This window comes from Urocampus carinirostris, chromosome 11 (assembly GCF_059441175.1).
Source record: "Urocampus carinirostris isolate Australia breed hairy pipefish chromosome 11, RoL_Ucar_1.0, whole genome shotgun sequence".
NCBI lineage: Eukaryota > Metazoa > Chordata > Actinopteri > Syngnathiformes > Syngnathidae > Urocampus > Urocampus carinirostris.
In genome coordinates this window covers 24141112-24166247 of record NC_142359.1, presented here as the reverse complement: position 1 = coordinate 24166247, position 25136 = coordinate 24141112, and the positions used below count along the sequence as shown (strand labels likewise).

Sequence of the window (25136 nt, the reverse complement as noted above, 5' to 3'; positions counted from 1 at the left end):
TGTTTCTGGTGTGGGAACTTTGCCAGTTGTCTTTAGACCTGGTTTGTATTTGCTTGTTCTTGTTCTTGTTTATTTTATTTTTTTTTTAACAAATACCATTCTTTCCTGAGAACACATGCATTCATTCCGGCTTCCCTGCATTTAGTTTCATCTCTGCAAATGAGACATCTTATTATCATGATAGCTAAATTCTACATTAACAAGTGCAAATTTACAGGTAGAAAATTTGCTTTAATCGCCTTCTAATGAGAAGTAAAACAATTCATCTTATCCATAAAGCTTTCTCACTGTCAAAAAGCCAATAAAACTAACTAATGACCTATCCGCTTACCCCCATGAATGTTTATTATTATTTATTTTTTTAATAACTTTTTATTTCTCCTACACAATTCCACAGGCTCTCATGGCATGTTTGTTTATTTATATTCACTTGTAATTTGGATTGTTTTTTGCAGTTTGGTTTAAATGTTACACAACATTAAAATTGAATTTTTGTATCGAAGTGTATGTGTTTTTTTTTAAAATACAGAAGTAAAAAAGAAAAGTCTAAATCTTATGTTGAATTTGTGACATATGACATAAAATGCATCCCCAGCTATAGTTTGGTTTAAAAAACGGGTTGATGACACCTTAAATGGGGCAGAAAGTAAGGGACAGAAACTATTGAATCCAAAATTCAACAGTTGTTGCATGTTCACATTCTTGCCAAAGGGGGCAGCAATCTATTAGACGTCCACAGGTTACCGGAAACAAATGAGGAACAAGTTAAACGTGACGTCACTTTTAATCACTTTATGCTTGTTTTGGTTAAATTTAAAAAACGCTAACGTGTCAAAGTACGGATAACAAAATAGCTTTCCAACATGGTGGTAGTCAGCGGACGAACTCTGGACAGGATTTATTCAGTGGTAAAATGCCTGTTTACCAATTTTAAATGGCCTTTTTAGTGTTAGCAGCTAGCATGCTTGTCAGCTGTTAGCTCAATGTAACTTTGTTTTCCCTTCGTACTTCGATACGGTGTATTAATGCTTCAATGAATTAAGCTATTTTTGTTAAAAAGTAGTTTTAATATTGTGTCTTTTAGGTTTTATTTGCTGTTGTGCTCTTGTCGTGGTCATATGTCATCTATGCCGGGCGGGTAGCAGCTCATTGGTTGCTGGAAAAGAGAACATCCCTCTTGTCTCATGATTGACAGGTGAGCTGGTAATTGCAAACCATGTAAAACACGCGTTCACCGTTTTTATCCATCCATCCATTATCTGCACCGCTTATCCTCAGTAGGGTCGGGGGGTTGCTGAAGCCCATCCTAGCTATCTTTGGGACACCCCGAACCTGTTGCCAGCCAGTTGCAGGGCACACAGGGTCAGACATCTCACTTCACACTTAGGGACAATTTGGACTGGCCAATTAACCTGACATGCATATTTTTGGAATGTGGAAGGGAACCGGAGTGCCTGGAGGAATCCTACAAAAGCACGGGGAGAACATGCAAACGGGATTAGATCCCATGACTTCGGAAGTGTGCCACGGACGCGCTACCCATTCAGCCGCCGTACCGCCCCTGTTTTTATGATGTGTCTAAATGAAGACTTGGCAACTAGTGTTGTGCGGATCAATCCAAATATCGATATCATCGATACTAAGTACTTGGATCAGATCCTTACTATTGTCCTGCGATTGTTAATTCATTCCTCCACCAGTTTTTTCACATTGCCGCTTTTCTATGTATATAGTGCAGCCTTTCTCTCCCTCACCCAGCGTCGACCACTTTTTAAGTATATGCCTGTGTCATGGCTGACAGGCACACTTTTAGCACCTCTCTCTACTTGGCCTGCTGCTGCATCATGCCTGCCAGGCGGAATAAAGGACCAAATCTGTGCGCCCACTCCTACAAGAGGCCCATTACTGACTTTATTTCCAAAATACTGTTGACATTATTATACAATATTTGTATTTTAATTAAATTGTGTTTTTTTGGATCTGAATCTCTTTGGTTTTTCACGTCTCTCACTCGTTTTTCCTTTCTCTCTTTCTTTGTCCCCCACTCTCTCTTTTTCTCTCCCTCTCTTTCTTTCTCCCATTTTTTTCTTTCTCCTCAATCTACTAGTCTGGGCCCGAGAGAATGTTTGCTCTAGTGTGTGGCCCCCCGAGTTAAAATGAGTTTGACACCCCTGCTCTAAACAATATGTTGGGAATCTTTTTTTCTGCCTTTTTCCTGATAAAGTTTTTTATCTTTATTTCCTCTTTGAAATGAAATGAAATGATCTGCATTTATTTAGCGCTTTTCAAGTCAATGACTTCCCAAAGCGCTTTACAGTGTGCTTCAAATTTCCCAATAGCGGCCTTGTATTGCAGCCATGTAAGACGCTAACCTGCTTATTGGGGGTATTAGGGGTTCAGTGTCTTACCCAAGGACACTTCGACATGTAACACGGACAAGCCGGGATTCGAACTGTAATCCCTTGATCCCAAGACGAGCGCTCTACTTCCTGAGCTACTGCCGCCCCGAAATCATTCCAAGATATTTACCCTGAGTGTCATGTCCAATCTAATTGCATACAAATGTTTCACAACACTGATATCAATAACAATAAAGACAATTCTCTTCAGCGCCTTTCTTAGTTCTTTCCCCACTTTCAGTAAATATATTATTGTTATTGTTATTGTTATTCTCAGTGCAAGTAAAATTATTGTTTTACTTGCACTGAAAGGAGAAGCCCTCCAATTTCGTTATACTTGCATTATGACAATAAAGCCCAATCATTCATTTATATTGTACATATCAGTGCAGTATTTCGCAGACTTCCTCATCAGGACTCTACGATGATGATGTCATCTGCTCCCAGTGACTGACGATCTTGGTTTATAGCCAAAAAGGCGAGAAAAGATAGGTCTAAAACAAAAATGATTTTTTTAAATTAGTACCAAATGTCATACACAATTTGAAATAATCAAAAATCGTATTAAATACAGGGAAAACATACAGGTGACAGGTATGCAAATATATCTTTTGTATTGTCATGAGGTGGACTGAGCGTAGCCTGGGAAACGATGTGTCCCCATTGTCTTTTGATGTATTCTGTATTTAAGATACACAGTTACCAAATGCTTTGAAATGTGTCTGTGCACATGCGTCTCAGATGTGGAAAAGCTTAATAGGATGAATGAGAGGATCAGACAAGCGAGTCCTCTTGACACGAGTGGTCCTCTACTAAAAGAAACGAGCACACACACACACGTATAATTAAAAAGCTGTTTTGCATATGCATTACAAACAGTCCTTGGTAGAATAAAAAAATACCCACACAAAATTTGCCTCAATATATTCTTTGTTATCGATCCATATCACATTAAAGCAGGAGTCCGCCAGACATTTAGCGGTTATATGAATTAAATTGTCTTTATTGTCATTAATATCAACATTGTGAAAGATTGTACGCTACAACATTATACAACGAGGTTAGACATGGCACTGATAGTAATTACATAATGTCACATACCTGTCAACTTGTACGTCTCCTCTGCATTTAATACGTTTTTGATCATTTCAAATTGTGTACACAATTGAGAACGGGAAGTTTTGGGGGTCATAAATTATACTGCTATGTACAATACGCAACACTAAATTTACTGCAAGTTTAGAAATAACTGAAAAAGATGTGTTACTGTTGATAACTTAAATCAACCTGTTCACAAAAAAATGTTTTTTTTTCTACATAGACTGTCTTGCTGTGAGTAAATACGTTCAGCATTGGGTTTAAAAGGTTTATTATTGCTTCTATTATTGCTGAATTACAATCATTAATAGTGTAGACTTTAGTGTATTGTTGTAGTATTTTCTGTAGCAATTTTTTGTTGTATTACCATGGTAGGATTTTTGTGGTATTTCTGTAGTATTGTATTTCTGCACTAGTACTTTTGTAGTGGCATTATTGAAGTTTTTCTGTAGTATTACTATAGTTGTCGTTTTTGAATATTCTTGTGGTATTTCCATAGTATGATTTTTGTAGTATTCTTGCAGTAATTCTGCAGTAGTATTCCTGTAGTTAAGAACTAAGAAATCTGCTTAAAAATCGTTTGTGTTGTTTACCTGTGAATGAAGTTGTTTAGGCAAATGATCTTTTCTTTTACTCTACATCGTCTGTGTTGCTGTGAGTAAATAGGTGCGGCTTGTGGTTTTTTTTTTTTTATTGCTTAAAAAGGGAAATTGCAACGATTAATAAGGAAGGCAAGGTAGGTTGAAAGGTATGAGGTCACATACAAGTTTTACTGTAACATAGCTACTGTTTTTGAATGTGTTTCCGTCAGATGGGGCCGGTGGTTCAAAGGTCCCCGACGAAATCGAGCTCGCCTGGCAGCGTGGAGCCCGGTTCTTGCTGTTTGGCCAGCTCCTTGGGGGTGTTTTTTTCGTCCAACTCCTTGCAACTTTTCCCATCCAGCCAGTATGTCACCATATCACCTTTACCCTGACCAAAACATGCTCGCCCTTAGAAGCCATACACGTCCTATCAGCAGCACCCGCGCTCACCTTGACCTGGAGCGTCCCTCGGCACTCCAGCACATAGCTGCCAATCTCCTCCAGCAGGTGAAAGACACTGGCACTGCACTGAATCTTCAGTGCTGAGTGACACGCAACATAAAACGTTTGGTAGCACAGAACGAGAGAGGGAGATTGACTTGACAAGGTTGTGGATAGCATACCCAGGCTAGTGGACTCCATACGAGAAGCCGTGTTTACCGTATCACCAAACAAACAGTAGCGAGGCATTTTAGTCCCGACCACACCTGCCACCACTGGACCTGTCAATTAAGCCAAACACATTTGATTTTATTTTAATGTTTGCAATTGTAATTTGAGATTTTCAAAAACAACACAAATAAAATTTTACTTTAAAGGGACACAGTGTATTGTATGATCACTAGATGTCGTTATATGGTGTAGTGCTGCTGTCACCAACTTTTTATTTAAGCTAAAACCTTTTTTTTTTTTTTTTATTGATTAGCACGAAGGGCTACCAGTTTGATATGCATTTCTAAAATGACAACTTATCATGTCCTTACTATGCTGTTACTACTTCATTAACCGGTAGTAATTATTGGAAGTTGAGTTAAAATAGGCTCAGTCACCCAATAAAACATAATGCCATTTAGAAATCAAATTTACCGAAAAATTACTATGACCCATCATTGGCGAGTTATTTTCAGAATCTGTCCGCGGGCACCACGTTGGAAACCCCGAGTGTAGTGCATTTGCTAAAAAGCACTATGAATAATACAATCTACGGAGACTCAAAGCCACCAAAACGCACCATTTTACTTCTCATTTTTTCATCAAATAATATTAACTGTAGAAGAATGGTTAAACATAAGTTTCTACTGTCTGTTCAAATTATTCTTTGTAAGTCAGAATATTCCTTCTCGACTATGGTACTATTAGAACAGACCTAGGCTGTTTATGGTGTGCTTTGGACTAACTAGTTAAAAACGGGCCCTTTTTTCCTTTTTCTGAAGTCACTGATTCTGTGCATTAAGTTGTGCCAATTAATAATTTGATATTATCGGTTATTGAAACTATGACCTTGACCAGTGCAAGCGTACCCGAGTGTATCCCGGCACGGATCTGCAGCTGCAAGTTTGGCTTGTGGGGGATCCTAAAGGTGCGGCACACAGCCACTAGGTCCAACGCCATGCTGGCGATCTCCGAGGCGTGTAGGATGCCGTTCTCTTGTGGGACACCCGACACCACCATGTCTTCATACAAACAGATGTGTTAAATCGTGAAGTTTTTATTCATCCGTGCGGCACGGCGCGCGTTACCCACAAGCATCTCCAATGGTTTCCACCTTATAGACGTCATAGTTGTCGATGATGTCGTCAAAGGTTGTGTAGAGCTTGTTGAGGAAGTCCACTACCTGGTATGGAGTGCTGCTGCTGGACAGCTGCGTGAAGCCTACGATATCGCTGCAAGTGCAGGAAGAGTCAGTCCCCCGCTTCTAAATTATCAGTGCATGCTTCCTTGTAGGCACAATAGAGGAATACATTTATAAATTAATGAATACCAACAATTATGCCCAAAATACTTAAATATATGACATAAAGGCAATTTATTCTTTTATTTATGGATTTTGTAATTTTTTAATTCCGGTATTTTTTCGTATAGTTCTTCATGTATTTTGTCAAGACAAAATGTTGTTCAAACAAGGAGGCGGCCCAGTTGTCGCTTTACAGCTATTGGTTGATCAGTAATGAATGATTGGTGCACTTGTTCATCAACTAATAGTGAAAAGCTCAGCCAGTTTGACTGCCCCATCATTTGAAGATCATTTATTTGTGACAAAATACCCGACAAAATAAATACATAAAAAGATAACAAATGACAAAATACATGACTAATTACACGACTAAATACATGATAAAAGACGCGAAAAATTAAATACATCAATAAAAAAAGGCCAATGGCAAAATAAATACATAATTCCTATTATTCCGAAATAAAATAAATAAGTACCAAAATAAAAACATGACAAAATACCCTACGAAATACATAACAAAATAAATACATAAATAAATAATTGAATAAATGACAAAATACCGAAATAAATAAATGACAAAATACACAACTAAACAAATACTCAACTAGACAAACTACACGACTAGTAAATACAGAAATAAATAAATTACAAAAGACAACAAAATACTTGACAAAATAAATTACAAAATACGTGACAAAATACTGTACATACCATCTCAAGAAAATAAATACAGAAACAAATGATTAAATAAATAACAAAATGTAGCGCTTGTGCGGCACAGTTCTGAGGTCATGAGATCGAACCGCCGGTGTGGAGTTTGCATGTTCTCCCCGTGCTTGCGTGGGTTTCCGCCGGGCACTCCGGTTTCCTCCCACATTTCAAAAACATGCATGTCAAGTTAATTGGCCGGTCCGAATTTTCCCTAGGTGTGAATGAGCGAGCGAATTGTCTGTCCCTGTGTGCCCTGGCAACCAGTTCAGGGTGTCCCCTGCCCACTGCCCGAAGATAGCTGGGATAGGCTCCAGCACCCCCGCGACCCTAATGAGGATAAGCGGTGCAGATAATGGATGGAAATAACAAAATGCACGACAAAATACATGAATAATTCATATCCCTCTAGTGGGTGAGGCATCACTTCCTGAGGCCTGTCTTGGGCAATTACAGCCTGGGGGTCCCTATCCATCTCCTGGACAGTTTTTATAAGTAGGGATTTATTCTCCCAAATGAAACGAATAGTATTAGTTTTATCTTGGGTATTATGTGATTTATTTATGTGTTTATTATTTTGTATGGCATATATTTGTAGATATATATTTATTTATTTATACATATGGCAGGATTAGTTGTCCACAGGGCACAACCTAAAGAACACAGTGGCGCTGACGTAGCTTTGAGCCTGTGACTGCTTCCCTTGTCGTAGGTCATCAGCCACTTGACGGGGAAGCATACCTAAAGCAGACGTAGCAAATAAACATGTTTGAGTGAGGGGTCCATTTTGGATGCGCGCATTTGCTTCATACTGTAAAGCAGCCTGTCCGTCCTCTGCTTCTCATGCATCAGATCTTGCGTTCGCTCGGCCACGAGGACTTCCAAGTGCTTGCTGTACTTCTCCATCTGGAAGGCGGTGCATGCGTGCACGTGTGTGAATGTGAATAAGCATTGGTGCACCGCAGCTTACCAAGTTCATCATCATGTCAACCGGGCTGACTTTCACAGGGTTGATCCGGTAGACAAACTTCCTAATCTGCTCAAAAGTCGGGCGTACGGCGGGGTTGTGAGCGCCGCATCGTCTGATAAGCTGCATTATCCAAGATTTGGTTAGCATCCGAGCACTAGCATCACTTCAGCCGACTCACCTCTATGTAGTCGGCCGGGCAAGGGCAGGTATTGTCGGCTTTGCTTGAGATGAGCTCGGGGAGAGGCGGACAGCAAGAACATTCAAGGCTGGACTCGTCCACCTGAACATTAGTGCGATTAACGATAATTTGTTTAGATAATTTACCGTATTTTCTGGACTTTAAGGAGCACCCAAAAACCCCAAATTGGCTAGAAATTTTAACTTGAGCCTTGTAATCTGGTGCACCTTGTATGCGGACAAAATTGGAAGTGTGTTACCATTTTGTCCAATATGGCTGACCACAATTGCATAATAATGGTGGCAACGGGTATCGAACCGGGTAGCAATGATAAGGGCACCAAATGGGAATCACCAGGTTATCGAATGCAATGGGAATCAAAACCACCCCCTGCTGCATCACATCCGCTAGACCAATAGGGATATAGACGACACATGATCATTATCACACTATTTTTAGTCACAATACCAGATAGGTTAAAAAAATGAGTAAACAGAAAGTGATCAAATATCAATATAAAATTTTGTTTCACTTTTTCTCATTTCAAACCAAGGATTGTAATTAAGGAAGAATTACTAGAACTACCAAATTACTTCCCACAAGGCCCTTCTAATCAATTAGTTCACAAGCTCCTGCACTTAGTAATGACTTTGCAAGTCGGTTGTACCACAGACCTGTTAAATGTCTGGCAATATTCTCGAGGCCCGGGCCAATTATAACATACAACCTTTTGTTACCTTAGCCTATAATGTAATTCTAAGTTCATGCACCTTACAGTCTGGTTTGCCTAATAAATAAAAATAATATCACAAAATATTTTTTTATTGGGGGAGCGCCTTGTATTCTACTGCGCCTAACAGTGCAGAAAATACAGTACTTTTAAAACTTATTTTGTTCATAAATATTGTTCTCTCAAGGCCTGAAAAAAGAGCATTTTAGTAGCACGGATACTTACAGGAACAGGGTCACTACGGGTGGCGATCTCCAGTAGTATGATAGAAAAACTACACACAATCACATTCTTGTTAGTTTTGAGTGTGCCCTGAAGACGATACGCCACTGATTGGCTGTGCCTGCTGTTTTTTGTGTACATTGTCACCTGAAGACATCTCCAGCCAGCGTCGGCTCAGCGTTGGCATTTTGAAATTCCGGAGGCATGTATACCTCTTGGAGTCTCTGTTGATAGGTGGACATAGGCTCCCAATCTTCCCCCCGGCGATAGACTCTCAAACCGTAATCTGCCAGAAAAATGAGGACCGGTCAAAGGTAGGCAGGGTCGGGTGTTTGGGTTTGTGTCTCCCACCAGTGATCTTGCACACCCAGCGGTCGTCCAGCACACAGTTCAGGGACTTGAGGCGGCCGTGACTGATGCGGTGCTGGTGCAGGTACGCCATCCCTCGGGCGATGTCCGTGGCGAAGGAGAACCTGGGAGGCGACGGTGTCACGACCGTCTGAAAAAGCACGCTGAGGCCAGCTTACCTGAAGCCCCAATTGAGCGGGATCTCTTCATTGAGAAGGACGTCATTGAGGCTCCCTTTGGGGCAGTACTCGGTCACTATGGCCACATTCGGCACTTGTGTGCAGCCGCCGATGAACTTGCAGAGGTTGGGGTGGTCTAATTCCCTGAAGAGAAAGGCTGGCGTCACAATCACTCTATATTGATGGCAGTCCCTACTTTAAAACTTACTTGCATGACATTTTGTTTGCTTTCAAATTGATTATTTTCTTCCTGATTGAAAGTTCCCAAAACATTCAAAAGGGTGCTTATCGGCTAGGTATCAGTATTACTTTCTAATTGAGTCAGACATTGTAAAATTGTTCTTAAAGCCGGACGGACATACAGTATGTGGGGTTCAATAAGTAGTTTTAATGATTGTCTGATAAGTTTTCAAAATCCTGTCGTGAGTGCAGGAACAAAATGAAAGTGGAAGTATTTGCTAAAAACATTTCCCCAGCAATCCAAGTAATCTTTTTTTTAATTGTGGGCATGCTGAAATTCAGCATCAAACTTTGGCTCAGCTAAAGACTAATCTAGAGTTCATCTGTTTTCTGAAGTGGAGCTGTGATTGGTACTTATAAAAGGACAGAAATATCGATGTAATCTTTAAATGACGGAAACGTGAAAATGTCTTAACATCCTGTGAAGCTAATAATAAGCCTAACTCTGTTTTAGAGACATCAAACATCTATATTTTTTGTTGTTGGTTGACTTCGACTTTTTTTTCTTTCTGGAAACTCCACGCTGTTTTTAACATTCAAATGTTAATATTACAATATGTAACAGAGCTTTTTTTTTTCTTGTAAAGGTACTTTTTGATTTGATTAATTTGAATATTATAAATGCTCCAGTATATAGTGTAATATATTAGTGTTTTACAACATTTTTTAAGACACTTTTCTTTCATTGAAAAAAATCCTGCGGGATACTACTAGTCAGTGCTGTTGCAAGTTCAAATGAAAGGCACACAAATTGGATAGTTTCCCACCGCACAGTGTGACAATTAATTTTTGTGCCGCGGTGGTTGAAAACACTGTAGTATATAGTGATTCTAAGTGCCAAGAAGAAATCTGCAGGTTTGAGAGCATTCTCCATTCGGGCCCTGGTGCTTTGGAAAACTCCCTCTAAGATACGGTCTGCAACCTCCGTGGAAGTGTTTGAAACTATGCTTAAAAACATTTATATTCAATGGCTTATGAGGGTCGTTGCCCTTATACTCTTATTTTCTTGTCCTTGTATCGGTCCATTCTCAAGGTTTCCTAATTTTCCTCATGGTGATGTTTTTGACTTTTCCCTTGCCCCTATGTAAGTTTAAGATTGGGGGATGTTGTAATGGTGGTCTATGCAGCCCTTTGGGACTCTCTATGTTCAAGGGTTTGATGAGGAAATAAACAAGTAGGGAATGTTTGTATTTGTAATTTGTTACCTAACTTGCTTGACCTCCTGTCTGATTGTCTTGGACAGAGAGAAAGACTTGCTGGGAATCTTCTTAATGGCCACTGTTCTGCCGTCACTGTAAAACACCTGTGTCAGTTTCCAACTGAGGTAAAAGCTCAAATAGGACGGCGCACTAGATGCCAGTGCAGGTGAAAGTAGTCTTTTTGTTTCCCATTTCTCCCCCGCAGGAAGTCAAGGCCGTCACACAGCTGGTGTTGCTGTCGCTGTGAGCCGCGGCCGCACTCATCAGACTGCCCATGGTCACCCGTGCGTGATGATCTGCAGTGCCAAAGACACGCTCGGTCCTCCAGAGAAGAAACCGCAAATCCTTGGCGGGCGCCCTACCTTGCTTGATGAGGTCAAAGTCGATGATCCAGCTCTCGTCCCACAGCAACCTCTGCTTCTGGTACCTCAGCCACTGAGCACAAAAACACATCAAAGGGACATTGTGTAATATTTGACCACTGGGTGTCACTTTATTAGATAGTGCAACTGAAAACCAGTGAAAAAAGCGCAAGAAAGAACATCAACTACAGAGACTCAAAATGACTATTATTTTATTTTATTGCCCAGCCTCTTGAATGAAATAAAATAAACTAAAGTAAAAGACAAAAAGAAGCAATAAGAGGAAACAAGTATAGAAAAAGGGCAGCACGGCGGCGCAGTGGTTAGCGCTTGTGCGGCACAGTTCATGTCATGGGAACCTGTCGTGGGTTCAAATCCAGCTCCAGACTTCCTGTGCGGAGTTTGTATGTTCTCCCCGTGCTTGCGTGGGTTTCCTCCGGGCACTCCGGTTTCCTCCCACATTCCAAAAACATGCATTTCAGGTGGATTGGCCGGTCCAAATTGTCCCTAGGTGTGAATGAGCGAATGAGTTGTCTGTCCCTGTGTGCCCTGCAATTGGCTGGCAACCAGTTCAGGGTGTCCCCTGCCCATTGCCCAGAGATGGCTGGGATGGGCTCCAGCCCCCCCGCGACCCTAATGAGGATAAGCGGTACGGATGATGAGATGAGATGAGAAGTATAGAAAAAATAAATAAATAAGAAAGCAGAAAAAGAATGGGGAAAGGAAGAACAGGAAAATGAAAAAGACAAAAAGAAAAGGAAAAGAATAAATAAAAGAATAGAGAGAAAGTCAAAAGCAAGACAAATGGAAGAACGAAAACAAAGGAAGAAGAAAAGGGAAAAAAGAAAAATAAATTGCAAAAAGGAAAAACAATGATAAATTAAAAAGAATAAAGAAAGAAAAGATAAGAAACAAGGAAGAAAATAATAAAAGATAAACAGGTTTTTATGGGGTACCCTGAACAGCAATATGGCGGACAACCATGTCTGCTCCCTCTCCGTGAGCTTCATGTTATGTAAAACAAATGCAAATTTGGCAACGTACAACTATTAAAGAAAATGCTTGTTTCTATGATAGTTCTAGTATTTTTGCTTATTATCCTTATCATCATTTTTTTCTTTTTAAAATGAAGGTGTTTTTCTACCACTAGGAGACACTAAATAAAACACACTGTCCCTTTAATGCTTCACTTTTAGGGGGAGGAATACACACTGAGGGACACTGGCCACAAGGGCTGCACTAAATAAACAGAAGAAAAAACATTTTATTTATAAATAATCACATTCACACTTTCGTTTGGCAGGCCGAAATAAAAAGCCTGGCGGGGCCGTGTGTTGCCCCACACACAGCATGAAGGAAAATGTCAGCGGATCACAGTTTAGGACAACCTCTTACCATGGCGGTCAGCACCAAGAAGAAACACAGCAGACTCAGTGGCAGCCCGATGGCCAATTTGGTGGACGGCCTCATAGGGCACTCGCCGCAGTCGGCAGGACAAGTGGCGCAAAGCTCTGCTTCCTGGCACTCTCCATCGCCGCAGACTGAAACCACCAAGACAGGGGAAATTACCGTATTATAACACCCCCATACTTTTACTATATATAAGGTGTACTGGACTATAAGGCGCATGGGATTAAAACTAGAGTAAGTGCTAAACTGCACAGACAAAAAAAAGTACCGTATTTGCGCATTGATTGATCAGTCAGAATATATTACTGATCACCTTTGTATACTACTGCGTAATATTGGATGCAACGGTTTAGGTGGCCTGGTGATTAGGATTAAGTGCTCTTACCATTGCTATTTGGCTGACCTCCATGCAGTTGTGGTCAATGATAAAATTTGTTGACTGATCAAATCCTGCAAGACTATGATAACGCATTTCCAATTTTCGCTGCAGGGCTAAAATGCGCACATTCAAATTTCTGGCCAACTTGGGGTTTTGGGGTGTGCCTTATAGTTCGGAAAATACGGTACTTTTTGGCCACGTGGTGGTCACGTTCTTCCCATACCGGCAGAGGGTAGCACGGTGCTCTTGGCTTCCAGCGCCACCTGCATGCGTCCCACTCTGATGTGAGCGATGAGAGAAGTCAGGCCCACATGAAACAGGACCACCTGAGAGAAGGAGACGCACGTTCACATGGATGCTCTCAGGCCCACCATGCCCCGCCGCTCATCTTTACCTTGGCGCTCCAGTTGGTTTGCGTCATCTTGCCTGAGGTGGAGATTGTGTGCGTAAATATCTTGCCATCATCGGGGATCCACGGACCGCAGATGCTCTCTGAAGTCTGAAACCGGGCGTGAGGAACTAGCACACGTGGCTCGCCATTGTGTATGCGTGTACCATGTAGGCCAGTGGGCAGGAGTGGATATTGGCGTGATGGATGCAGCAGTTCTCCCCATCGGCGTCTTTCCAGTTGGCGGGACACTCGTGATGTTCGCAGAACCTTTGAACATCTCCTTCGTCCACTATTGAACTAAAAACGTGCAGTGAAGCAACACTTTTTTTTATCATTCATTATTCAGGAACCTTTTAGGGCTGCAACTGAAAATTTTTGTCATTGGTTATTCTTTTCCTGTAATAATTGAGTTGATCATCTATTTTTTGTCCATTAGAGTCTCGAAGGCCTTTTCTCACTTTCACCGTTTTAGTCCATTAGGGACAAATATCAAAAAACAAAGCATGGGAACGAGTGTGACTTCACTTTCTAGCACCCCCTTCACTCCAATTCCTCAAACATTATGTCTTCTGCCCCAAACAGCTCTGCTTAAAGTATGATAAAAGCAGATGGGCACAGTGGAAAATAAAGCATATGGGTACTTTAAACTCAGTTGGGCATTGTTAACACTTACTCAATAAAGAAAATATAACCCTCTCATCTTTTCAAAGACACTTTGAAAGAAACGACCTACCTTTAAGAACATAAAATGAAATAATTCACGTCAAGTCATGTTTATTTGTATAGCCCTTAATCACAAGGAGTCTCAAAGGGCTGCACTGACCACAGATGATTGAAAACCATCTGACTATTATTACACCATCCTCTGATTTAAAACCTACACAAGGGCAAGGAAAAACTCAAAAACCTCAACATGAGTAAAATGAAGAAACCTTGAGGGTCTATTTCTTTTGTTTTCAGCTGCATTATTTTTCAGTTCTGCTCCGAGTTGTTTACGTCAAGTGTTTTAGGATCGTGTTACCATTCAAGATAGCAATCACAAAGACAAGCACATATTTACTTCTTCGCCCCCCCCCCCCCCCAAAAAAAAAAAACACAATTGGGCGCTGCGTGGCATAAAATGTGAGCCTTGTATTTCTAGACAACAGCACCAGGGAAAACGCTGTGAATATTGCTAGTTATCAACCCAAACGTGGAAGGTGTCTTTGAATGGTCATTGGTGGTTTCGGCGGTATCGACCTGAATTGCATTCAATCCTCAATGATTAAAGGAAACTGCAACGACCTGATATTGACTAAAAAACTAAACATCAAATCTAGTGCTAAAAAGGGTACCTGATTTATTATCTTTAATTGTGAGTGTTTCAATACCAATTTGATGGGGTTAATCTTTTTATAAACAAATTTGAAAAGAAATATAGCATGTAGATCTCTGCATGTATATTCATTCATAAATGAGAACAATTAGACTGTTCCGCAAAACCTGGACGAACTTTTTGACTAAATGCAGCCCGTGACTTAAAAAGTTTGACCACTCCTTGTCTATGGAGAACAAATATCTATCTACCTTGGTCATATCCCTCAAGAGGGGTGACCGACAGCAAGACAAACACATACAATAACAAAGAAAATAAAAGGGAAAAAAATGCAAAAAAACAAACAAAAATTTTGGACCATGGCCAACCCAATTGCCCAAACACCCAAACAAGTTAGGCACCTCGGAACCTGAGTTGGTCCTGCTTTCGTCCCTCCAGATGAAATGGGACACCAGAAAGCAGCCATGTCACTTGGGTCAGGGTGACACGACACTCTTTTGGTTCAACAGCAGGGCCCGACAGCTTTCACTGGTTTACCCCTGCCGCATCATACGGGTGCCCAGCCCATCCTTAAGAACGCGTCCACAATCCCACTATCCTTTCACAACACCTCTCCACTCCTTCCTATAATAGAATAATCAGTTGTTAAAATGTGTATACATTTTTTGGGACACCCTGTATATTTGCTGTAACATTTTAGAAGTCTGTGATAACACGCATGACCCCTCTTCATCACAGAACACCTTTGGCTGTACTTTTCATATTCAATAAAGTAATCTCCAATCTGACTACACTGAGTTCCGTGCCTTCCTCCATCGTCAGCCAGCATGACCGTGGCATGGCCAGACAGTCCCCAGGCTAGGTCTTCACACCCACCAAACAATACACAATAGTAGACAATCACAAATTTCAATAGAGCAATTTAATCTTCTATCAGCCCTCAATTGCAATAGAGTCTAATATCTGTTGCTGATGTGCAGGTGACCTGTGAGGGAAGATGCTGTTGTCCACGGCCCAGCTGTAAAAGGAATCCTGAACAGAGACCGAGTAGACCACGTTGAACTCGTCGCCACTCGTCACGGTCTCAGGGGGCCGTAGCACCCAGGCCATCTCCAGACCTGCACGGCAGCGTTATAGGTGCCGTCAGAGCGAGATGCCACGCTATGAAGACGCTCACCTCCGCAGCTGATCATGTTGGAGTCGTTGGGGCGCTCCAGAGGCCAGCAGTCGTACTCGCTGTTGTCCAGATCGTGCCAGGAGGACGCAGGTAAGACCCAGCCGACCTACGCACACACATCTAATCTTGCAGTGAAGGCAAACCCCCCAAAAAATCACCTAATTTATGATCATTGTTTGGACTAACGTGTCACAAAGGAACGCGTTCCTGGAATGCAATTACTCTTCTCGGTAATAAGTATATTAACACGTTTTTAATAAATTTTGCAACTCACCTGTCATTACAACATGGTGCTACATGCTGCTACTTATTAAAATCAGTACAGTACAAATTACAGTATCCTCTGATTGCTGACTGTTCTTCCTTTGTTCACAATGCCACATACAACCTTCGTACCACCAACAAGGAAAAAGAAGGTTGGGCATGTTTATATTTACCCACAATGTACAATGTGGCGCCGTCTCAAGCTCATAATACGAGGATGCTAAATTTCTCTTCATTGGGAAATTTTCCTGACTGTATGTATATAATCGCATCTAAGCCTAATTTACATCTAGAAAATAAAATACTGAAATTGGGGGGTCAGCTTCTATGTTCAGATTTTCTTTTTGTGTCACCAGTACGGGAGAGCATGGGGAGGGGGGCTTGGCCTGTTTAGCACTTTGGGAGGGGGCGTGGCCGATTCAGGAACAACGAAATCAACGGGACAAACGTAATACAGAATTGACAGTTAAAGTGATCTGAATTTTGGTCTTTTAATTTGTAAAAATGTTTGCAACACACAATGCCTGGAGAATAAAAGAAAATATCTTCGAAAGTACCTAGAAATGGCGAAGGATATCTTCGAGTTGTTTGAAGCCCAGAGACAAACTGGATATGGTGTGTCTCTGCCGTTTGCAAGCCTCCAAGATTGCACAAGCCAAGGAATATGAAGGGTTCACCGCTTTCACGGGTTGATGTACACATTTTCTTCTATTTTGGTTATGATGTGGCTATTTTAAACCTTATTTTTAGGGGGGTCAGCCTCTGTGTGAGTATATATATGGTAATCTGTAACTAGATAGTTACTGTAAAAGTAATGTACAATTATTGCCTATCAGTAAACAGGAGGAATTACTTTTTAAATGAAGTAACTATTAACAGTAACTAATTACCGTTTTTCAGTTACATGCCAAACACTGTTTATGACATAGTTGTCCCTTATGTCTTCTTGCTTTCCACTAATTAACCATTACTGTACCTTTAAAAAAAATCCACTACTACCGCCTCCCCATTGATGATTTTTATAAATTTTTATACATTCGAAATAACCTGTCAATTTGGACTAACGGGATTGGATATAGTTTCTTCCCCAGGCAGGGCCATCACCACCCTAAGGGCCCGGTCACACAGCCTTTCACGGGCGTATCGAGGCTGAATCACGGCCAGAAATTTCTGCCCGTGAAGCAGACGCTGTTGGACGCTATGAGATCGCCATACAGACGAGATACAGCCGTGCTTTACACGCGGCAAGAAATTCACACGCGGTTGGCCGTGCGAAAAAGTTTTGCGCTGCTCAAAACTTTAGACCACGGGTAACCGCGGGCGGCACACGTGGTACAGACGCGGAACGACGTGCTACGGCCGCGGCCAGGGCGTGGTTACACGCGGGTAGGACGCGAAATTTTAGCGGGTAATCGCGGGTGGAGCACGGTCGTTGCACGTTTGTTCTGCGCCTGTATCGCGGTGTTATCACGTGAATTAGCGTGTGTAACGCGTGTGACGGTCAAACGCCTTTCTCCGCGTATATACAGCGCGATTTGCCGAGCACACGTCAGTTGTGCTCGAGACGTCAAGGGGTGGACATGGATCCCCGTCACCGTAGTGACCTCGTCTTAATCCTTTTTTATTTCTTGACATTTCTTTTCATTTCATAACAAAATAATAAAATAAAAATGAAAAACTATTACAATAATAACATATTGGCTTCTTCTTCGGTGCCATAGCTTGAAATCTTGATCTTCACGGGACTGAGTCTTGAGCGGTTATGATTTCTACAGCCCGGCTCGGCAGCTTTTATACCCGTGGTCCACACGCGGAAAGGACGTGGAACTGACGCGACGAGGAAGCGGAACAGTCGCCGGCGTCTGTTTTGCGGGCATACCACGGATAAACAGCGGGTTAGCCAATTTTGCGCATTTTGTACCGCGGGCAACCGCGGGTAAAAAAAAAAAAAAACGCAAAATTTTACCCGCGATACAGACGCAAACGGCTGTGTGACCGGGCCCTAAACAAGCACACAAAACATTAAAATGTATATCTTGCCAGTTGCATTGAAAAATAGGTACTCACACTCACTTAATAATTAACTTATTTGAGGAATTTTGTTACTGCAAAATGGTTTTGCACTTCTTTTGATCACACTATTATTACAGCGTTTTTGAATAATAGTAATTAGTTACAATTACTTAATTTAAAACTCGGTTACACACCAGATTACTGAAACCAAGAAGTCGTGCGTTACTCCGAAAGTAACTGGCTACAAGTTACTGTGTATACTTCCTAGAGGTAAGCTCGGGCCTATAAAATCCGGGCTGGCCCACGGGTTTTGAACCCCGAACCAGCCCGAGCCCGATAAATTGACTTGACTTAAGGGGCCAAGCCAGAAGCAAACACGAATTTTCATATTTGATGTCCAAGGACTTTTTTTTTTGTGAGAATGATAAAAGCTTCTCTGTTACTGTGTTTTTTGTAATTATCCACTCATAATTATTCTTAGTTAATTTACTTTCGTGGAGAATCCGCATGCACAATTTATTTCGTCCCCCTTTTGTGCAATGCTTCTTGCGAACGGGGACACGCCGAGCACGCAGATGCAGGCTTAGTTGTGCAAAATAGGGACAGAATCCACCGTGCGCATCCTCCACAAAGAAAAATAAAGAACAGTTACAGACACGTGCCAAGCGTGGATGATTAAAAAAGAAGTGCATGAGAGAGAAGCGCGGCCCGGAGCACGACCAAAGTAATGATTTTACCTCTGATACTCTTGTAGGAGCCGACCCCCTAAAACTCCTTGAAAATAGCCACATAATAAAAGCAATAGAAGAAAAAGTGTACACCAACTTTTCGAAGCAGATGACCCTTCATATCTCTTTGCTTGTGCAATCTTGAGAGCTCGCAAACAAACAGTTAGCCGAGACCATCCATATCCATTTCGTTTCTGGACTTGGAACTACTCGAAGACATTTCCTATTTTTATCTCCAAGCATGGTGTATTGCAAAAATAATTTCACCAATGAAAAGACCAAAATTCAGCACATTTTATTGTAAATCCTGTGCTTACGTTTGCCCCATTGATTTCCCATTGGTTTGTTGTTCCTGTTTAAGTGCATCTTGTGCACTGCCTACCATATTGCTACTGGGATCACACAACCAAATATGGCCGTATAAACAGACCCTCTGAGTTCAATATTTCATCGATATAGTAGTTTCGTTAGGGGGAGATTATATACGTTAGGAAAAATATCTATATGAGGAGAAATTCACCGTCCTCTGTGCTTAAGTCAGTGTCACCATAACTGTCTTCAGTTGTACTTTGTATGTAAATATAAACACACCCAGCCTTGGGACAATGTTGCTAGCAGATCGAGATTAGTATGTGACAATGTGAGTGATGCACAGGGGTGTTCAGCAGCCAGAATATTTTGTGGTTCATGATTTGCATTACTCGAGTAGCAGCATAACGCAGTAACGTACCATGCAGTGACTACAGTAGAGTTACAAAAATCTATTAATAATGTGTTACAGTACTTGTTACTGTGAAGAATAATTCTGTTCCCGGAAACGCATCAGTCCCAATACTCATTAAAACTTAAGCCAGTCTCCAAGCGCTACATTGGAATTTTTTTTGTCTATCCTTACATTATTTTATCTTGTTCTTTATTATGTGTTTATCTTGGAGTGTCATGTCTAATCTCATTGGAAACAATGTTCTTTACGTTTTGATCAATGACAATAAACACAATTCAATTCAATATATCCAACAGAACAAGATGGAGGCAGGATAGTGAAAGTTCTCACCCAAATCATGTAGTAGAGTTTGGTCTTCATGACGGAACAACTATGACCGGGATTTGGATTGAAGCGGCTCACCTGCTGAAGGAAAACAGCGGGACTCGTGCGGCTGAGAACTGGTTTGAGAACTGAGTGAGTGCTGGGATGCAGATTCTCACTTTTGGTCCTTTTCAACATCCAGCTGGTAGTGTACAGTCGCCCTCTGCTGGAGGATCTTGAGAGGATATGTATTTTATCTTTTCCTGTCCAGTCAAACCGCCTTTTTTGATCTAATAGAACCCTTTCTAGAGGTAAAATCACGCATAAAAAATCCAGCATGACCGCAGCATGATGTATAAAAGCCCAAGTGCAACCGATTCACTGATTTGAGGGACCAATCTTGAAGCAAACCCGAATTTTTGTGTTTTATTTGTGAGTAGGAAAATCTCCACCAATTGCTCCCCTTATTAATGATTGCAAATCCTCCTTGTTAAGTGATAATAAACCTATTTACATATTTACTCACAGCAAGACAGACTATGTAGAATGTTGCAGCAATATTGGCAATCTCACTAAACATTGTCATTGCTCATAATGATTCCATATTTGATTCCATTAATTTTGTCTTATTACTGTATTTGTTCAATTTCCATTTGATTTTGTTTTTAGTGATCAGGAACATGTGTTGTATAGCTACTTTGGGTTCACTTCTATGCTTTTGGAAGGACGGGACCTGACCAATTACTTTGTAATCATTTCATATCAGGAAAATGTTCTCGTTACACGATCAATTTGAGCTACAAGCACGATCCTGGAACGATTTAAGCTTATAAGAAGAGTTATCATTGTACTAGTCTTGAGTCAAGATTTTGTTGTTGTGTAAATTTGAAAAAGCGGTAGATTTAAAAAAAGAAAATAAACAATTGGTAAGCATTTTAAGATGAAAAAAGAGGTAGTCCAATGCATTAAGCAGTAGTGTTGGGGATATTAAGTTCAGGTGGTCTATCCTGCACCGACTACACCCCAGAGGATTAGGGAAAGCAATATTTTTGGTTCATTTTACCAAAACAAAACCGTTTGCTGCATTATCAGCTTCTAGGGATAGCATTAAAAATCATCTGGGTCGGGGGTTTTCAAGAGTACAGTGGAACCTCTACTTCCGAATTTAACTTGTTCTGGGAGTAGCTTCGTAACCTGAAAACTTGTAGAGACGCATATTGCAAGTAAATGCACTAATCCGTTACAGGCCCGCAACAGTACAGTATGATTTAGTTTTTTTAATAAATCATAAAAAGAGCATCAGAACATGAAACAAATACATTAGATTACTGCACAATAAACATAAATCAAGCGGTTCATAATGTAAAAAAAAACGAAGAGTAAAAGATAAAATAAAAATATTAATTAAACTTTTTACCAAATGGTAATTGAAAAACTGATCCAATGACATCTGCTTTTGAGGCAATCCGTCAGAAATGCACGAGGCTAATGTAGTCATAGCTCGACTTGTCAACACTTTTTCTGGGTGATTGCTTTCCACAAAATCCGAGACTCCATGGAATTTTACTAAAAAGTCTCTAATTCGGGCTGATTAAATGACGGCTGCGTCTTGACGAAACCCTCCTCGTCGTCTGTGAACTCTGAACTGGGAGCACGCATGTGCACTGATAGCCAGGCAGATTTGGAGCGAAAGCCAGTTTGTTTACATTCTGGATACGCCGGAAGCGGCGAATAGCAGCGCGTACAGTCCTGTATTTTTTACTTGGCAATCTTCGTAATTATATGCAATATTTTCCCGCTCAGGTAATTCAACAGTTTTAAGTAGAGGTACCACTGCAAATCTGACTCTGTGATAAAAATAACTGTTGCACATTTCTCTGTGGCGTTCCTGGGTGGATCCTGTTTTCCTTCATATGGGAGCTCATTCAACTTTGTATTTTCACTGTTGAGATACTTTATGATGGAAAACCCAAAGAACAAACTGTAAACACACCAAAATTCCAGCAAACCCGCACATCCATTATCTGCACCGGTTATCCTCATTAGGGTCGTGGGGGTGCTGGAGCCCAGCTATCTTCGTGCAGTGGGCAGCCAGCAGGGCACGCAGAGACGGACAACTCACTCGCTCATTCACACCTAGGGGCAATTTGGATCAGCCTATTAACCCGACATGCATGTTTTCTGAATGTGGGAATGGAACCGGAGTGCCCTAAAGAAACCCATGCAGGCACGGGGAGAACATGCAAACTCCACACAGGGAGGCTGAGGTAGCTGGGCTTGAACCCTGAACCTCTGCACTGTGGGGCTGCGTGCTAACCACTCAAAACAATTTGATTGTTGGGGCGATAGAGGTGGGCAGATCTCTGCAAACAGCAATCCCTCTGCTCTCTCCCTCCACAACGCGGTCTGCCCAGGAGATAAATACGACAATATGTGTGTGGGTTCAAATCCAGCTACCGGACTTCCTGTGCGGAGTTTGTATGTTCTCCCCGTGCTTGCATGGGTTTCCTTCGGGCAGTCCGGTTTCCTCCCACATTCCAAAAACATGCATGTCAGGTTAATTGTCCGGTCCAAATTGTCCGTAAGTGTGAATGAGCGAGCGACTTGTCTGTCCCTGTGTGCCCTGCGATTGGCTGGCAACCAGTTCAGGGTGTCCCCTGCCCACTGCCCGATGATTGTTGGGATGGGCTCCAGTACCCCCGCGACCCTACTGAGGATAATGACCCTAACCTGTGTGGTTTAGACTGTTCGGGCCAGGGTGCGTACTCTACCCGACCTTCCCTGCAGATGACGCTCAAATCACTACCCCGATTCAGGCATGGGCGTTGGACGATCCTAATACCTGTCAACCTCCAGGGCTCCATGCCCTCACAAACTGTCGTATTTTCCCCTAAAAAATACAAAATAATCTTACACCATATTATTTTTCCAACATGTTATATCGTACATGTGTTTCGTTATATCATATATACCGGTTGTGTTAATTAACATTTTGTTGCGAGATACTGAGTTGCTCGACATGAATGAGGTTTATTATAAAAAAAAAAGTTCAAAAATGAAATGATAGCTTGGATGTTCACTGTAGAAGGAAAAAACACATGCAAATATAATTAAGTATAACAATACATTTTCTTATTCAAATTCTGAATTAATTTTCTGCATTAAATTATTGTTGGTAATATACTGATTAAAGGGATAACCACAAACCTAATTTTTCATTTTCTCCTATTATACTTAACTTCTTTATACAACATAATAATTCCGAATATAATGCATCAAAGCAAGTTAGCCGTTTGAGAGCCGGCTCTCTTTCATGAGTTGAGTCGAAAAAGCCAGTTCTCTAAAAAGAGACGGGCTTCCTTTTACTACATCAAACCGCTCGCTTCGTTTGCAACAAAAAAAAAACGATACCGAGATAAAGGCTAATGCTGCGAACTCGTTTGACTGATTTGCCGTTTCGTGATCGTCGGTGTTTACCGGATGGTACCCATAATTAACAAATTTGCGTTTTTCCGTATAGATTTTCTTGTACATCGTACACGTCTTAAAATGCATAATAAATGTACTTTGTACGACAAAAACGTACAGGTTGACAGGTATGTGAATGGAGGAAAAGCCCAATATGTTACTCCATGTCCTTAGAGGAAACAAAGTGCCCTGTATTATGTTTTCCATCACACAAAATCCAGTAGCAGTCATTTCCCCTCCATTTCTCTAGCTGCTAATTAAGCTGAATACCGGTCACCCCCCCTAGACACCAATTGTGCATCCAAACAGTGGCCGTATCGTCGATTACAAAGCCGCCTGAGGCAAGCATGAGTGCAGACAGGTCGGATAACGGCTGTGATTAAGGTTAATGATAGCGTTGCGTCAGTCAGGTAGAGCGCACGTGGAATTGTGTGTTTCTGGTAATGGCAACCGGAGTTCCCAAATCATCCTCTTTCTCTTAAGTTTGTCCCCTCCTACTCGGCTCCGCGTCCGCCCGCCGGCCCGCCCGCCGCATGTTCGTCCGGAACGGAAAATATGATTTGGGGTAATCGTGCCGACAGTCGTATTGTTTTTTTTTCTTCCAAACGAGATGAATGGCGGCTTTCGAAAAGCTGGTGAGGCTTTCGCAAGAATGAAGTTGGATCTGGAAAGTGAGCTCATCTCCGCACACGCCAAATTGAAAAGGAGTGAAACGTGCGGCGATAATAGGGCTCGTAATATTCAATGGGAGATTAAAAGACAAAATTGAGCTGAGAGATGAAAAGCGTCTGACTGTATTGATAATATTAATTGCTGTACTTATCCAAACTTGTTTTACTGTGAGTAATTGGAATGGGAGATGGCCGTCCCTATTTATTGCAGCCTAATATTTATTAAAATTGCGATTATTTTTTCAAGGGACAGCGTGTGTTGTTTAAAAAAAAACAAAAACGTTATGATTGAAATATTACACAAAAATACAAGAAGTATCATATAAATATGCACTTTTAAATAGCCAGGGATTGAAAAAGTGATTGACATAAGATGAGGCTTACCTAATGAAGCTGATATAATTGTCCTCCATCTGCTATGGGTACCCCCCAAAAACAAAAACCTTTCTTTTTTTTCTTTGTTTTTTCTTTTTTCTTTTTTTTTCTCTTCCTTTTTTCTTCTTATTTTCTTTTCCCTTTTTCCAATTTCTTCTTTCTTTTTCATTTTAGTTTTTTTTCTCCCTTTTCCCTTTTACTTCTTCTTTTTCCTGTATATCTCTTTTTTTTTTTGTTTTTTTTCCACCCTGATTTTTTGTTTTGATTTTTTTTCCTTATGTTTTCCTTTTCTGTTTTCTTTATTTCTTCATTTTTCTTGTTTTCATTTTTTTTCTTTTTTTCTTTTCCTTCTTTTCCCTCTTATTGCTTTCCTCTTGTTTTTTTATTTTCATAATGTTTTTCTTCCCTTATTCTTTTTACTGTTTATTATATATATATATATATATATATATATATATATTTATATATATATATATATAAATTATTTTTTCTTGTTTTTTCTTTTCCCGGCTCATTTTCTTTTGTTCCTAATTTTTCCTTTATTTCTTTTCTTGCATGTTTTCCTTTGTTCTTGTATTTCTTTCTTTTTTTATTCTCTTTCTTTGTTTTTCCTTTCTTCTTTCTTTCTCTTGTTCATTTAATTAAATTCATGTTATCTAAAGCTGAGAACGGGCAGCACGGCGGCACAGTGGTTAGCCCCGTGTGCTGAGATCTGAGGTCGTGAGATCAGACCTTCCTGTGTGGAGTTTG

General features: G+C 40.9%; 2 protein-coding genes across 4 annotated transcripts in view; one reads left to right on the top strand and one right to left on the bottom strand.

Annotated features, from left to right (window-relative positions):
• Positions 1–764: 764 nt before the first annotated feature.
• gpha2 (glycoprotein hormone subunit alpha 2) overlaps positions 765–25136 on the top strand; it is a 37903-nt gene continuing 13531 nt past the window's right edge. Inside the window, exons 1-9 of one of the 3 annotated variants that reach the window (XM_088347528.1) lie at positions 765–908; positions 1085–1195; positions 4203–4233; positions 4309–4398; positions 4492–4585; positions 10851–10931; positions 11012–11229; positions 15644–15930; positions 19866–20025. The gene's annotated coding sequence lies outside the window, so the exon portion shown is untranslated. Of the gene's footprint in view, positions 909–1084; positions 1196–4202; positions 4234–4308; positions 4399–4491; positions 4586–10850; positions 10932–11011; positions 11230–13503; positions 13659–15643; positions 15931–19865; positions 20026–25136 lie in introns of those variants that run through there. The other 2 variants (XM_088347527.1, XM_088347529.1) reach the window with 2 other exon arrangements.
• Positions 3606–20014, bottom strand: LOC148356851 (atrial natriuretic peptide receptor 1-like). The gene is made up of 22 exons (XM_088347530.1): positions 19900–20014; positions 15841–15946; positions 15649–15781; positions 13513–13645; positions 13352–13456; positions 13181–13283; positions 12564–12709; positions 11169–11241; positions 10958–11102; positions 10813–10899; positions 9368–9511; positions 9192–9313; positions 8988–9126; positions 8844–8892; positions 7889–7990; positions 7711–7830; positions 7553–7646; positions 7394–7481; positions 5822–5961; positions 5599–5751; positions 4702–4800; positions 3606–4620 (listed from the first exon to the last, which is right to left on the bottom strand). Exons 1-22 carry the CDS (start codon positions 19927–19929, stop codon positions 4448–4450), a joined length of 2484 nt encoding a protein of 827 aa, XP_088203656.1. The 5' UTR covers positions 19930–20014; the 3' UTR covers positions 3606–4447.

What these genes read in the sequence shown, in the direction of transcription:
- LOC148356851 (XM_088347530.1), bottom strand. Translation starts at nt 19,929, where the DNA reads ATGAAGACCAAACTCTACTACATGATTTGG. An exon ending in AACAGCATCTTCCCTCACAG is followed by an intron (nt 13,646 to 15,648) that starts GTCACCTGCACA and finishes GCACGTTTTTAG; the next exon opens with TTCAATAGTGGACGAAGGAG. An exon ending in TTCACCTGCACTGGCATCTA is followed by an intron (nt 10,900 to 10,957) that starts GTGCGCCGTCCT and finishes GGTGTTTTACAG; the next exon opens with TGACGGCAGAACAGTGGCCA.